The sequence below is a fragment of the Emydura macquarii genome, unplaced genomic scaffold (genome assembly GCF_026122565.2).
Source record: "Emydura macquarii macquarii isolate MOO-44397 ecotype Brisbane River unplaced genomic scaffold, CSIRO-AGI_Emac_v2 contig_1146, whole genome shotgun sequence".
In the NCBI taxonomy this organism is placed as follows: Eukaryota; Metazoa; Chordata; order Testudines; family Chelidae; genus Emydura; species Emydura macquarii.
In genome coordinates, this window is record NW_027131283.1 from 4,089,868 (window position 1) to 4,106,666 (window position 16,799).

At 40.0% G+C, this 16,799-nt stretch overlaps 1 protein-coding gene across 2 annotated transcripts in view; it reads right to left on the bottom strand.

Annotated features, from left to right (window-relative positions):
- Positions 1-359: 359 nt before the first annotated feature.
- The window catches only part of PREP (prolyl endopeptidase), a 156,972-nt gene continuing 140,532 nt past the window's right edge, over positions 360-16,799 (bottom strand). For both annotated transcript variants that reach the window (XM_067546535.1, XM_067546536.1), the window contains 4 exons: positions 14,492-14,586; positions 11,913-12,044; positions 7,842-7,998; positions 360-1,130 (listed from right to left, as the gene is read on the bottom strand). In XM_067546535.1, coding sequence (XP_067402636.1) covers positions 836-1,130; positions 7,842-7,998; positions 11,913-12,044; positions 14,492-14,586 — 679 coding nt within the window. In that variant the 3' untranslated portion in view covers positions 360-835. The remainder of the gene's footprint in view (positions 1,131-7,841; positions 7,999-11,912; positions 12,045-14,491; positions 14,587-16,799) is intronic.

Genomic DNA, 16,799 nt, shown 5'->3' on the forward strand with positions numbered 1-16,799 from the left:
TGGGCCCCAAACACAAAAGCCTGGTGAGTGACAAGTTTGAGGGAGCTCCATCAGGGCTATGTGTGTGACACTGGTGATATCCAGTCTGTTGTTCAGAAGTAGTTAAAGATCCAGGGAGCAGTGAGACAACATTGTGGAGATTATCTGTGTAACTTGAAGAGAACAGAGCAAAATTCTAGAGACAATCCATGTTCTCCAGGTTCTGAGTTTCTATTATATGTGGAAATAAATTACCCAGTACTAAACTGGAGAAGTACCGGACATCTGCAAGAAACCAATGAAGTTCAGCAACGGAAGTATGATAGACTGAAATACTTTGTTATAAATAATGTGAAGTGTATGCTTTTTAACAGCAATATTTAACTTCAAATGACCCAGTGTATTTGTACTTCAGCATTTTAATTGAAAAAATTTGGTAATAACCCTAACATTCTTAAATAACCAGTGTCATTAAAGTGTTTGTACTGGAAGAGTACTTACATTTAATTACAGGTGAACTTGATATGTATAGGTGCAAAATACATTAAAAATGTTTTATATGAAATAAGCTTGACTACCACTAATTCTGGAATCTAAATCTTTACAACAGCATTGCCAGCAATTCAGCTATCTATTCAAACGTGCTATTTAAAACATATACCTGAACCCAGTAGAAAAGAAACCCAAGTAAATATTTAAAAGGAGGAAGCTTAAAAGACCAAAACTCCACAGCAGATTGTATCAATAAAATATTAAACTGCAGTTTTTAAATGTAAGTACTACACCAAGCGGTTGGTTGTTTTTAAATGGTGTACAAGCCCTTGATTTCTAATTGAGACGGTAATGTGTATTCTACCTATTCAATCCAATCAAGATTTAGGCATCGTGCTATAAAGGCAAACATATCAGACACTTCATCTATAACTTTAGCAGTCGGTTTTCCTGCTCCATGCCCAGCCTTGGTATCAACATGAATGAGAAGTGGGTTTGTTTGTTTACGGCTTCGGCCCACAACATACTGCACCGTAGCAATGAATTTCAGTGAGTGCAGAGGGACCACACGATCATCATGGTCTGCTGTGAGAAGTAACATGGCGGGATACTGGATTCCATCCTCTTCTGGTAGTTTGATATTATGAAGTGGAGAGTACCTGAAAAGAGGACACAAGCTTTACCTATTTGTTCCTCAAGGCTAAACCTAATGGCCATTTCATATTCAGGCCATCAGAGTGGCATCTGACAGCACTCAGAAAGTCAGCTTCCCATCTGTATAAAATCAATTTGATGTGATGTAGGTAGTGATTTTCTATCACTTGTGGGCTATTCAAGTAGAACAATGGCCATTTGTCTCTCTATTTACCTATGAGACTACTCTGGCCCTTAGTAAACTTCCATTTTGGAGGTAAATATGCAAACATTTTGGACAGACATCAGACTATCAGCAACTGCAATGGTATTCATATGGAATAGGGAAATCTAAAGCATAGGCTGGAGTGTCCACTCCACGTACATGCCAAGATCTGTGCTACTCAGAATCAGCCAAGTACTCTGGAGAGGGAGCTGAGCTGTCCATAGGATGATTCCTGCCCTTTATGGATCCAAGAATGATGATCTCCAGAGGCTATGGGGTTAGGAGGTTGGGTTCCTCCAGTCTTTGAACCCCTGCATAGCTCCCATTTGCCTTGAGGGGATGCTGTGCAGGAAACTCTTGAGGGGAACCTGATGGAGTTTTCCTGCCTCTCTGACCAACTCCTTCATGGGTAATTCTCTGAGCGAGGGATGAACTGGCTTCCAATAATTTGTTTCACTTCCACTGGGCCCCATGTATCCCTAACCACTAACATACAATAAACTCTCTCAAGACAAATATCCTTTTATATCAGAAATTAACATTAAACAGCAATACTAAAACACAGGGGATTATAATATAAGAACAGCCATACTGGGTCAGATCAATGGTCCATCTAGCCCAGTATCCTGTCTTCCAGCAGTGGCTGGTGCCAGATGCTTCAAGGGAGTGAACAGAACAAGGAGCTTTATTGAATAATCCTTCCCCTGTCATCCAGTCCCAACTTCCAGCAGTCAGATGTTTAGGGACATCCAGAGCATGGGGTTGCATCCCTGACTATCTTGGTCAACAGCCACTGATGGGCCTATTTAGAACCCAGTTATACTTTTGGCCTTCAGAACATTCTGTGGCAATGAGTTCCACAGGATGACTGTGCGTTGTGTGAAGAAGCACTTCCTCATGTTTGTTTTAAACCTGCTGCCGACTAATTTCATTGGGTGACCCCTTGTTTGTATGTTATGCGAAGGGGTAGATAACACTTCCTTATTCACTTTCTCCACATCATTCCTGATTTTACAGACCTCTATCATATCTATCCTCAGTCATCTCTTTTTCAAGCTGAACAGCCCAATTATTTTTAATCTCTCTTCATATGAAAGCTGTTCCATGCTCCTCATCATTTTTGTTGTCCTTCTCTTTACTTTTTCCAATTCTAATACATCATTTATGAGACAAAGTGACCAGAACTGCATTCAGTATTCAAGGTGTGGGCATACCAGGGATTTATATAGTGGCATTATGATATTTTCTGTCTTATTAACCATCCCTTTCCTAATGGTTCCTAACATTCTGTTTTGCCTACCACTGCACACTGAGCAGATCTTTTCAGAGAACTATCCACGATGACTCCAAGATCTCTTTCTTGCTTGGCAACAGGTAATTTAGACCCCATCATTTTGTATGTATAGTTGGTGTTATGTTTTCCAATGTGCATTATTTTACATTTATGAACATTGAATTTCATCTGTCATTTTGTTTCCCACGGAGGGTGAGGTAATATATTTTATTGGAACAACTTCTATTGGCGAGAGACAACAGAAGTTGGTCCAATAAAAGATATTACCTCACCCATCCTGTCTCTCTAATATCCTGGGACCAATACAGCTACAGCTACACAGCATACATTTTGTTGCTCAGTTTTGTGAGATCCTTTTGTAGTTCTTCGCAGTCTGCTTTGTACCTAACTATCTGGAATAATTTTGTATCATCTGCAAACTTTGCCACCTCATTGTTTACCCATTTTTCCAGATCATTTACAAATACATTGAAGAGCACCGGTCCTAGTACAGGTCCTTGGAGGACCTTGCTATTTACCTCTCTCCACTGTGAAAAATGACACTTTATTTCTATCCTGTTTCCTATCTTTCAACCATTTATTGATCCATGAGAGGACCTTCCCTTTTATCCCATGACTGATTACTTTGCTTAAGAACCTTTGGTCAGGGACCTTGTCAAAGGCTTTCTGAAAGTCCAAGTACACTATATCCACTGGATCACTCTTCTCTACATGTTTGTTGACCCCGTAAAAGAATTCTAATAGATCGGTAAGGCATGATTTCCCTTTACAAAAGCCATGTTGACTCTTCCCCAACATATATTCATCTATGTGTCTAAAAAGTCTGTTCTTTACTCTTGTTTCAACCAATTTGTATACTACTGAAGTTAGGTTTACTGGCCTGTAATATGGACCTCCTCTTTGTAACATGTACTTTATTTAGGCAGAACAAAACCTTTAAAAAAAGAGTTAGCGTCCTTATTTCAAAATGCTTAGGAACAATATTTTTTTCCTGTTTTTACTGAGAGCAAATACAGAAACCAGCTGAGCTCATTTGGTATTTGTGCTTTAATTTTGTTTTAATTTCACATCAGTTAAACAAGCTTCAGATTACTTAGTGAATAAGTAACATAATTTGTATGCCTAGTCTCATGATATCTTAAATTCCTTTATTTTCATCTGGTTTTAGCAGCACCTAACAGCTTACTAGAAGGAATTTTTTTCATGGAGTCAAAGAACTAGGTTTAGTATAGAGAAGTTAAATATTGGACAATAAAGCGCATTATATTTGTTTAAAGGTATTTCTAAGATGGCCATAATGGTAGTTTCTAAGCACCGTTACACAACATTATCATATATCTTGCTTTGTTTGGTAATAGATTACAAGTTGTTTGACAGTTGACTAGACAAAGATAGGAACCACTCATTCATTGCTCTGAATAAAATATGATGCTTAAACTAGTTTGCCAGTCTAAAAAAGACTAACTTTTCAAATTAACATCAGATAAAATGGTTTCTAAAATACCTGTTTGGATTTTGAGACATAAACAATGGACATACATACTACACAGGAACCCTCTAACAATGAGACTTTTCCTACCCACACAGCGCAAATTTAAGATTCTCGTTCTCATTTTCTATGTTCCAAATTTCATTGTATCTGAATTCATTAGTATATAAACAAGTTTCATTGCATATAAATGTTTGTATCATATCTACAGTTAGCATTTTGTGGGAAAAATTCCTCTGACAAAATTCGAAGTATGAACTTTAAAATACGTTAATTGTCTTGTGCATTATACTACTGTAAAAATGACTTACAATTAATATCACCAGATGAAAGTTTAATCTGTCAGGCTAAAATGGTAATAAAGAGACAAAATGGTTTACAATAGGTTTAACAGATCATAGCGTATTTTCTTTTTGCTTTAATTTTCTTTTTACCAGTGCAGCTCTATGATATTTTAAATAAATGTCTTAGCTCACAAATGAGAGTTAGATAATCTATTTCAGTTATGTCTAATGGGACTATTATTTTAGTATCTAGACACTACATCTAATGGGGCTATTATTTTAGAATCTAATAACCAGATTTAATATTAAATCTTACATAGTAGATTAATACTTGTGAGAAATCCTCATTCTTAGTCTTCACTGTTAAAGAAGTGAAAATAGGGTATTAGGAGAGCAAGTGTTACAGAAGTACTTTTAAATGATGCTACATATTTTAAGAGGCTCATTATTTTCAATATGCAGCACATTAAAAAAACAGGTCTGTGAAAATACAGAATCTTTTAAGGCTTCTCAGAAAAAAATTAAAACCTGAATTAATTTCATTTTGTGCCCCACACACAAATAAACCCTATCTACATTCAAAATACAACTTATAAAAGCAATCATCTCTCCCATATCATTAAAAATACTATTTTAGCTGTTGGGCTGAGTATTCTGTTCTGACACCCTACCAGAAAAAATAGCCATTTGTTAAAAAGCCAATTTTACATGGTATGAAGCCTTTGAAAATATGGCCTATTGGCTTTACAGAATTTTTCCAAAAAGCAGAAAGGTACAAATCCACTATTTATAAACATGACTTACAAGTTAATTTTGAACTTTCAGTGTCCAGTGTGTTCATCAACTTCCTGGACAAGACTATCAGTTTTAACAATGGAACCCTACAATTCACTATACACAAGAAACCCCAGATCCCCACACTGACCTGCACAGATCCAGCAAGCACCCCAGACACTAAGAAATCTATTATCTACAGCCAGGCACTCAGACAGAATATGCTCTGAAGAGAAAGTCTAGGATACACACCTTAACACTGCATTCACTACACAAGCACATTCCACCAGATAAGTCAATCATGTCAGGGAACGGGCCACCCAAATACCCCAGGAGAACCTGCTTCAATACAGAACCCCTTGCACTGACTGCACACCCCTAGTTGTCACCTGCCACACTACACTAGAGCCCATATGGGGTAACATCAAACTTTTACAACTCACATTTGATGGGGGCCAAATACTGAAAGAAATATTTCCCAACCCCTCTCTTCTGGTCTTCAAACAACACTCTGACCTCACCAAGCTTATCTTCAGAAAGCAAGCTCCGCACAGATCAGGACACACTCAACTCAAAGTAGCACCAGACCCTGCCAGAACAACAGTTGCAAAAACCTACAGACATATCTCCACTGCTGTGATGATCAACATCCCTCACAACACAACTTTCAAGATCCCTGGATTCTACACGTCTATCACAACATGTGGTTGCACCTCATCCAGTGCACTAAATGCCTCAATAAAACCATGTGGATAAAACTAGACAATCACTATGCTCTTGAATGACCTCACACACAAAAAATGATAAAAGACAAAAACACTTTATCACCTTTGGGTGAATGGTATTTACACAGCGATCACTCCATATCTGACCTCTCAGCCCACATCCTCAAAGGAAACCTGCACAACATCTTCAAAAAGTCAAGCATGGGAACTTAGGACATGCCCATACATGGGAATAAAAAAACCCATGGCTGGCCTGGGTCAGTTAACTTGGGCTCACAGTACTCAGGCTCCCAGGCTGAAAAACTGCTGTGTAGACATTTGGGGTTGGGTAGGAAGCCCAAGCTCTGGGACCCTTTGAGTGTGGCAGGTCCCACATCTTGGGCTCCATACTCTTAGGGTACTTCTACATTAGTGGTTCCCAAACTTTTTGAGCCCGGGTCCCGCCTTATCTTGTTCATGCCCCCTCCAGGAGCCAGAGCTGTGGGGCCAGAGCCAGAAGCGCAGCCTGGGCCACCGCCAGGAGTGGGACTGGGGCCGGGAGTGGTTCATGGGGCTGGCAGCACGGCTGGGGCCTGGGGTTGGGGCTGGGGCCAGGGCCCAGTGCCAGAAGCGTGGCCAGGGCCAGGGCTGGGAACGTGGCCGGGGCCGTGGCTGGAGTCAGGACCATGGCTAGGGGCTTGGAGAGCAGCCAGGACCATGGCTGGGAGCTGGCGGCTAAGGCCGAGCTGGGGAGGGGCAGAATGGAGCTGGATGTGCTCACTCCCTGCCCCACGTGGCGGCTGGCCTAGGCCCTGCCACACCCCCCCAAACATTCTTCCATGTCCCCTTAGGGGGGCGTGCCCCACAGTTTGGGGACCACTGGTCTACACTGCAATATAAGCGCAGGGTTAGTAGAACTTTAGTTAACAGACCCTGGGTTTGTTAACCTACGGCTTGAGCACCTATCCTCATTTGAAACATCAGGTTAGGAACTGTTGAACCCGGGTCTCAGCCTAGGGCTGCAGTGTCTACACTGCGTTATGAGGGCCCAAATCCAACCATCTATACCCCAGATTTCCTAGCACCATCGCAAAATGTGTTTGCTCTGTCTTTTATTCATGGTGCAATGTGGAAAAACTTGACTGTCCACCAAACTTGACTGTCCAGAGGATACAGAAAGTCAGCCTGTGGGATTATGGTATACTTTTGGCATATTCCCAGAGGACAAGTCCAGTGGGGCTACGTCTACACTGGAAAGCAACAGGGTTTGAACCCTTGGTCCCAGCTTGATTTAGACCCTCCATCCCTGTGGGGTCTTGGGACCCTGGGTCCAAACCCTGGGTTAGCATGATCTGTGTGTACATGGAACGGGGGGGGGAGGGGGAGGGATTAGACTTAAGTGTGAGTTTGAACCCTGGGTTTACACTGCAGGTTAGACATACCCTCAAATTCATAACTTTGCTGGACACTAAAAACCATGGATTTAACAGACAACGTTTTTATGGCTCATTACAACAATTTGTAGCACACCCTACTCCTTGCTAACCCTCTGTTATCCTACAACTGCAGAGGTGTTAACTGCCTACTTCATTTTAAGTGGTCTCTTACAGCATGTGTAAACCCCTTATGCTTAACAATCTGTTCGACCAAAGTGTCCCAAAGTCTGGTTACCTCCCCCAGATCTGAAGGAGAGCTCTGTGAAGCTCAAAAACTCCCTTCCACCAGCTGAAGTTGGTCTAATAAAATATATTACCTCACCTACTTTGCCTCTTTCATGTAATGAAGTCACTTGACCCAGGCCATTACTCAGTTCACAAGGGTGAGGAAGAAATGAATTTATACAATACTTAGTTATTGATCACTGCCCTTTAAAACAGTCAGATTTGACTCAATAATGACCAGGCAGCTACAGCGTAATATAACATCCACACTGGTTGGTTAATTAAAAACACCAAAAGGCACTTACTTGATCAGCCATTTAAATTGTTCTTTACAGTCAGAGCAGCCGTAATCAGTTGTCCAGGCATGACCAATGGTGTATTTGTGGAACTTAAGCATGTCCATTACTCCAACTTGAGCAATCACACAACCAAACAGGTCAGGGCGTTGATTAGCACAAGCAGCTTAAAAACAACAGGACAATTCTATTAATACTAAAGTCTCAAGGAGAAACCAAGCCAACAGAAATTTGGCTTAACGTTCAATTTTGTAAAGTCAGCATTTGTAAAACTTAAGGATGGCAATTTTACACATTGTGGAAAAAATCCAGTTAAAACAATTGTTTTAAAACATAAATATTCCCATGCAGTGCTTGAAACACAAAGATTGACTAAAAAATGCCTGAGACACCCATGGGCTTCAATGGGCTTTGGTTCAGGTGCAAAGAAAGTCAAAGTGAAACAAGCATGGAAGTGAATTCACTAATTCTCATTGTTCTAGCTAAGGCAAATGAACAGTATGAACAAAGGATAGGATTTTAAAAACAGTCTTAGGGAGTTAGGTGTCCAAATACCACTGAAATGGAGTTGCGTACCTGACTTTCTCTACTCTATTGTAAATTCCAGCCCAAGAGTGTAATTAGTGACAAACAAATTGGATTCTAACAAGAAATTCACTTTTAACAATCAACAGTGTTATTAGTAACATAAGGAAAGATATTAGGTTAGTGCTTTGCACTCTCCAATGTTCTGATACCATGGTCAGAAAAATAAATGGATAAAGCACAAGCTACATGAATCTAATAGTTCCTTCATTTTTCAGCTACATTCAAGTCAAAGAGCTCTGATAAATAATCATTTCTGACTTAGGCCTTGTCTACACCAAAACTGTAGGTCGACATAGTGATGGCGCTCAGGCATATGAAAAATCCACATCCTGAGGCGCCGTAGGTATGCCAACCTAACTCCTCACATAGATGCAGTGAGGCTGATGGAACTAACTTGCTAACATTTCTTGGGGAGGTGGTGTTCCTACAGTGTTGAAAAAACCCTTCCATTGTTGTAGACTGCATCTACACTACAGGGTTATGCTGGCACAGCTATGACACTGTAGCTAGGATGTTATATTTCCTCTAGTGCAGACATAGCCTCAGGTACACTCACAGAGAGAGGAGCTCATTTTTTTTTTTATAGAATGATTGCATTTTGTTTCCTTATGTTTCCAATCTTCCTATTCCTATAGGGCATTTTAAAAGAATAATGGCTGCCCCACTTTAAGGCGTGCATATGACTAATCATTAGAGCTAAAGCACACTGGTGCCTGACACCACAGCTTTCGCTACAGGCTTTTCCCTCCCCACAGAATCTTAAAGTTTTTTGCTAACAAATTCCTGAATTGCAGATACAGAAGCCAAAGACCATAAAATCCCATAACTGTTTGTTAAAGCTAGTACGAGAGATCAAACAGTACAGTAAAGGGTTTCTTCTTATGCAAAGAGAACTTTTTAGCCCACAACTGTGCTGCCAACTAAGCCTTTGCCTCACACTATGATTCAATCGCACAGGACAAGGAAATCTTGTTTTGCAGTTGAATGAGCGAGGAACTGTGGCTTTAGCCTATTCAGAGTCACCTCTTAGTAATTAGACTAAAAGGAGATACAGTATTCTGGAGGAACGCCAACCATCTTTTCTTCAATGAATGCGAACTGAGGAAATATGGCACTGGGCCCTCACATCTGAGCTATTAGTAGCACATAGTAGCTGTTGTATAAGGACATGACTAGCTATTTTGAAATCCCTTGGGTAACAAGACAGAAAAAGAATCCAGTTCTGCTTTGAAGAAAGAGCACAGGTATGAATTTCAAAATAAAAGAGCAATGAAAACATAGCAGGTTGATTCTGCAGAATGAAAGAAAAACCCTTCTTGTTCTTATGCATCAAAGAAATCAAACTGGAGAACTCTGATTAGAGGCCTTTACAGCTCTATTTTGAGAGAATATAGTTTAAATGTTCATTAAGGGTCAGTCAGGCATCAAAGTAATATTTTCATAAGCAATTCAACCACCAAATGCAAATAAAAACCAGAAAAGGTGCATGCTCAGTTAACTGTTTAACTGAGCTCTCAATTAGGTGCTCAGTGCACATGTAAATTGGACTTTTTTGTGCTTGAACTGCATAGAGACCAATGCCTAATGGCTCTTTACCATGCACATCCCTTTCCATTTATGCTCTCATTTGCAGTACACACTATCTTCTAGCAATTCCTCTATAGCCAAAAAAGAAAGTAAAAGTGTAATTTTACTGATACTGAAACCAAAACATTAATTCTGTAAAACATTTTTTCTTTATATCCTTGCGTGTTTATGTTTCTGTAGCCTCAGGCTGTCCAACTGCAACATGCTCCTCTCAAAGTTCACCCCTATTCCTTTGTCACTGTATCCCCTTTTAGGGTGGGGTAAAATACCTTTTCCCTTTGTTCCCTCTGCTACCTAGGATGAAAGCACATGAGAGAATAAGACCAGTACAGCACAGCTGTACTCATGGAGCTGCTCCGCTGTAAGATCCCTCGTGTAGCCACGGAGAGAGCTCTCCCATCGGCATAATAAAACCACCTCTACAAGGGTCAGCAGCAGGAGACGCTCTCCCACCGACATAGCACTATTCACACTGGCGCATCCATCGATGTAACTTATGTTGCTCAAGGGTGTGTTTTTTTCAGACCCCTGAGCGACATAAGTTATACTGACAAAAGTGGTAGTGTAGACAATCCCTAAGATTTATTTAGGGACAAATTTGGCAGCTCTTAAAACTGTACTTACAACCTGAGAAAAACATTTTTTTAAATGGACTATATTCCAGATTAAATTGTTCTGAGTAAGGATGGGCTAGTGAATTATACATGAACAAGGTGTACTTATAAATGGTGTGTTAGATTTATATGATTCCTGAGAATCATAATTTTTCCATTATTTATACTTAATTTTTCTTTTATGTATTTTTGTCAGAGGTAGTTGTTTCTTGTGGTCATCCTTTGAACTCATTACTATGAATATAGGGCCAAATGATGCAGTTACTCATCTGTGCACAAAGGCCTTGAGTGCAGCAGAAATGCCATGGTTCTGGTGTATGTGTGGGTGTGTGTGTACACACGCGCACACCCCAGACCACAGAAAGACAGAGTGGGAAGCTTTGCAGCCATTCTCTCCATGGGCTTGCAGAAGTGTAAACTATGCAAAGGAAAGCTGAGCCAGCCCTCTGTCACGTGAGCCTCAATTAAGGAACGAGAACTGGAGCTGGCTGAGTAATCTTGCACTTAGTGGGCCAAAAGGGAGCAGCTGTCGGCCTCCTCAGCCAGGGGCTACAAAAGGCAAGGATGGAAGTGCAGGGGGGGAAGAAGGAAAGGGAGACGCCACAGATGAGGGGAGGCCGAGCTCCTCTCTGTGGTTGGCTGAGGCTGCAAAGTCCCTGAGGCTGTTGAGCTGACCTGTCTGTAAATAGAAGGCGGTGGGCAAGCAAACTGTGAATAAACCTCACTGCTGGGAGCACAAAGCCAAGGTCTCTGACTGGTTCGTGGTGCATAGGTCCCAGGCAAAAGGAGGGCTCTGCGCAAACCCGTTACAAGATCCAATAGTCAAATGCCCCATCCGTGGCTGCTACCACAGAGAACTGCTAGCAAATCTGGCTGAAGTGTCCCAAATTTATTTTTAATGAAAAATTTTGTTAGCAATTGGACATAAAATAAGGAGGAAAAAAAAAGGAGGAGGAAAAAAGGATTGTTTGTGGACATCTCCCTCCATTTCCACACCTGCTTGGTTTCTGTTGAGCATTCTGGTTGAAACACACATGAAGAACATGCATTACTATGGGAAGCAATTGTCCATGTTGCTCTTAGCGGTGGGCATTTTCCAAAGCCTACAAAATGTCAATATCCCATGCCACCAGAGACTGAAGTGGAATTTAATTACTTTGTCTGTATTAACACACAGACATGCCGCCTATTTTTAAACCAGGGGCTCTTACAAACTTTTCCCTGTGCTTAGCTTATGAAAAACCCCATGTACTAATAGCCACATTACAATGAATACAGAAATAGTTCTTACCCACTAAGAGACCCCCATTTGAACCTCCATTAGTAGTCAGCTTCTTTGGAGATGTATATCCCTCTTTGATAAGATATTCTGCTGCACACTGGAAGTCATCAAAGCAATTTTGTTTGTTGGCCAAGATACCACCTACCACACAAGGAAAACAAATCAGTTAATTCTATAAAATGCATATGACAGCACCTACTCAGAAAGATGTGTATGCAGAAATGCTTAGAATGAATTCCAGTTTCATGAACATTTTAATAATTAATGCAGCTGAGAAAGACGAAAGAAAATGAAAAATTCTTCAAAAACAGAAATTTTAAGATGGTTCTGCCAATAACTCTAATGCTCTCAAAAATCCTGAATAATACATATGCATGCTGAGGATCGAACAGGTAATGCTCCTTACCACTGAGATTCCAGCTAAAAGCTTTGTGCTGCCAGGTTTACACAAAATGACCACACACAGTTCCACCTGAGGTATGTCTTAATGGAACTTTAGCAGAATTAAACTCATTGATGGTGTTTTAAGAAAATAAATCTTCAAACTTACTGCCGTAATAAATAAGCTAACACTAATGTTTGCTGGACATCAGATACACAACTGGTAATTTATTGGGTTTTATTATTATTATTTTTCAAATCTGATGACATACAGCTATGATAGAAATATGACTTCAGAGCCAGATCTTAATTTGGCATTTCATTAAGATAGCTCACATTTTGAAAAGCCACTATAGTCTTTATAGTCCACTATAGTGAAGCTACTATAGACTTTTAAAACAAAATTTTAACAAGGCTCAGATGTAAGGGGAAATAAACATACAATTTTTTAAAAAATTGGGGAAGAGAAAATTTAGTATACAAGAAATATTCTCATTCTAATGTCAAAACCCATATGGGAGGCAATCTTGCTCTGCAACCCTTTCATATGAAATAAAGAATATTAATTACCAAATTATGATATTCACAGAAAGATTCACAGCTGACCAAAACTCCAACTTATATTTTTCTATTTAAGAAGTTAATTTGATATGACACTAAATGGCTCCTGATCAAAGGTTGCATAAAGCTTTGTAAATGCATACCACCCCCATCTGACCTGGATGATCCTCACCTCGGTAATTAAATACTAAGTAGGAATTGTAATTAGGTGGGAATTGAGAATTAAGTACTCGTATCCTTACAGCAAAGGCTATGTCCCAATCTTGTAAAGGGATTCTTGTGGAAAGACTTTACAGCTATACAGATCCCTTTGCAGAACTGTATAACTTCTTAAAATGTAAAAATTCTTAAAAATGCAGAATACATAATTCACACAACAGAAAGACCACACAAGAGGTGTCCTGGGAATGTTGGATATTTTTATATTAACTAACTCCCAAAATTGTAACAGTGGAGGAGAAATAGAATTGAAGAGAAATCCTGTGCTTTACTCTGAATACTGAATAATTCTGGTCTGGACTAAGGTCAGGATCCTATCCATGAAGTTAAAGCTACGCAAACAGACATCTGTACTAGTTGCCTCTGAAAATAACAATGAACAGATACAGACCTAATTATGCAATTGAGATAATGGACTCGAGCTGAAATTAAATTAAACAGGAAATAGGAATGACTAAAAATGAAGCATTTTCATAGCAAGATAAAATCTCATTAAAAACTAATGACCAAATACAAATTACTGAGGTAAATACAAATTAATTACCGAGGTGAGGATCATCCAGGTCAGATGGGGGTGGTATGCATTTACAAAGCTTTATGCAACCTTTGATCAGGAGCATGCATGAGCATATGCTATTTCTTTTTATGAAACCATTACATCTTTAAGTCAATTACAAGGAAATGCCCCAAACCAAAGTGTTACAGTAGAAAGAGATGAAAGAGCAATAATGAGCAAAATTGCTTTACAAATAATATTTGTAAGTGGGACACAACAACCAAAACAATCTAGTGCAAAGCTCAAATAATGAGGGAGCTACAGGTGTAATAAGTATGTTTGATTGTTTGACAAAAATTCCAAATTTCATAACTATCTGCTAAATAAAGGGTGAGAGGACAAAGATGACAAACAATTTTTGGATATATCCACACTGCACAGTTAATCTGGATTTGTACCAGAGTTTTAGCTTCAAATTTGCTCCCATCCATACAGAAAAGCCTGTGACCTGGAAGGTGCTTTAAGCCAAGGCTAGCTTATCCAGCTACAGTGGGTTAGAACATGGGCTCTCCAAACTGCTCAATTTGCAGAGAAGACAGGCTTATCCCTCGTGTGGGTCGCTCTCCAATGCCTTCCCACATTCTCCCCTGAAGGGCAGACAAGTTCTCCCGCACTTGACACAACTGACTGGGAAAGAATCCTAGGCATCCTTGCCCAGAGAACCCAGTGATATGCCCCTAGGCACACATGGGCAGGTGCGGAAACTTTGAGACACAGTAACACAAGTATGGCTTTGCTATAGGGACACTCACACCCAGGCAAGGCTAAACCCAGGTGACAATAATGTGGGTTAATTGGACAATGTAGACATAGCCTTCATCAGTATCACTGCTAAGACCACTGTTTTGTTCTTGTACTCAGAACGTTTTACCTTTGTGCCAGGTCTCGCCATATTCGCCACCTCCTCTGATGTTAGCCACAGCTAGAACACCACCCAGATGCCTCACAAAAATAAGTCTTGAGACTCTGAAGAATAAAAACAGGAAGCTAGTAGATTACTTTTCTTTTCTTGACCCCAGTGTCTACCCTTCCCCCATGCAGTATGAATCTTAGACGCAGGAGAGAGTCTGGCATAACATATGTGACAACATAAAGGGTTAAATTCTCCCTCTTTTGCCACGCCTGAATAGTCAGACTTGTTTCAGTAGTGTTCCAGGGGGATACTACTATGGGTCTATGTAAAGAAAACATAGCTACTCCAATCTTCCTCCTGTAGACCTGCTCACAGACAGTGGCCAGCAGATCTATGTTATGCATTTGAGTTCTTGACAACATGACTGTTTTGTTGACTTACATTGTTCAATATAAAAGAACATTAAAATCTAAATTTCAGTAGCTGACCTCTCTGGTACTATTTGAGGTTGGATGAAAGCTAATGTAATAATATAAAAATAACAACATTAAATTACTAAGATGCTAGAGTCATTAATATCTTTTAAAAAAAGATTAAATTAAAAGTCACTTACATTATATTTGACAAGCAGGAAGTGAAGCAGGCCTGCCATCAATTGAGGAGAATAGTAAAACATGGGAATTAATCCCAACCAGATTTTTCCCCCTAGCTGGTTTAAACTATGTATCTACTTTAAACTTTTGTTCAAGCAAGTAGTCCTTACCTATATTAATCAGTCTTATTAACTCACATAAATAAGGGTTGGGTCTTTATGTCTTTAAGCCCTGATGCCACTTATGATGCTCATTCAGAAATATTTCCGAAGTCATTTCCCATGTGTTTGCTGTCAAATGCTTCCTAGAAAAGCACAATTATTCTTATGAACTCACCTACCACATAATTTTGTTAATCCCAGAAAAGACTGTAGTGTTACATGTGTCCATATATCCGTAGTTACAAAAAACAGTAGTATCTTCATAGCTCTTAAGGCAATTAACACCCTGCTGGTGACTTCTCATGCACAGTACATATGAGGGGTAAACGTTTTAGCCAAAAAACTCGTAGAAGGAGAGCTGAGAAGAGGTTCCTGTAGTTTCATCATCCACCCAAAGGATAAATCCTCCACAACAGGCTAGTTATCTACAGCCATCAGCTCACCCAGGACAATGTGAATTCTCTTTGCTTTTGGCAAATCAATATTCAAGGCTTAAGTCTCTCTGATGTCCTGGTCAGAGACTAGATTTACATTCCAGACATAAACTGCACTGTTCTGCCAAACTGCAGAGTACCTAATTTCTAGAGGTTGAGATAGTTAATGTGGAGTAGCCTGAGATTAGGTTGCCCCAAGCAACTGTGATTTTGCAATCAATTTTTGGTGGATTATAGTCACAGAAAGAACTCCCATACTTTATTGTACTTCTTTTTATTCCTCATATCCCAAACAAAATCAAAAGGGAAGTCTTTATGTCCAAATCTACTTGATTGGTCACTTAGCACCCAAAAACAGCCTGTGACAGGTATAGCTGATTGGGCATAGGATCACTACCTCAATATACGTTATTCATAGCATATTAAAAATACCAAAAGCAAAAAACCAAAACAAAAAACAAGATACCGCCCCCCCCGAAAAACCCTACTTCCCAAACAATTTCTGAATACTTCACTATAAGTGCGTTTTTTGTACAACAAAAATCCAGCTTGGGAATTCCCAGGCCAGAAGTATATAAACACTGGGATCCTTTAACGGAGTAGTCACTGTGATGAAGATTTTCAAGTGTCTAAATTTCTTAGTATTAGTTTTTCTGTCAATTCCTCGTGGTATACAAAGGCTCAGTCCTGTTGACTTTCATTGACACAAAGGCTCCTAAGTTAGAAACTTTGAACATTTTATCCCCTGTGCACAGAACAACTTCACTGTAAGTGGATATGCATTAGGGGAGAAATTGTGGGAGAATGCTTCCCAGAAATCTTGGATGCACAGACTCTGCATGACTGAGACTATATTCTTATATAACTTACTCTCTCTCCTGTGCGACTGCCCAATGTGTTGGGAGAAAGGAGGAAAAAGCCATGGACTTGCCTTCTCCCCACCTCCTTTGTGGCTGTGTGCCTTAGAGGTAGGAGGACAGGAGCAGCTCTTGTGCTTCACAGAACACAGTGGCTGCTCTTTTGCCTCTGCCTTGTGAGTGCTCTGAAAGTGGAGAGGGGCTCAGTATGCCTTCCTCCGCACTATGCTCTTACTTAAGGGCCTCACAGAATTTGGCCCTGTAACAGGAACTGCAATTTA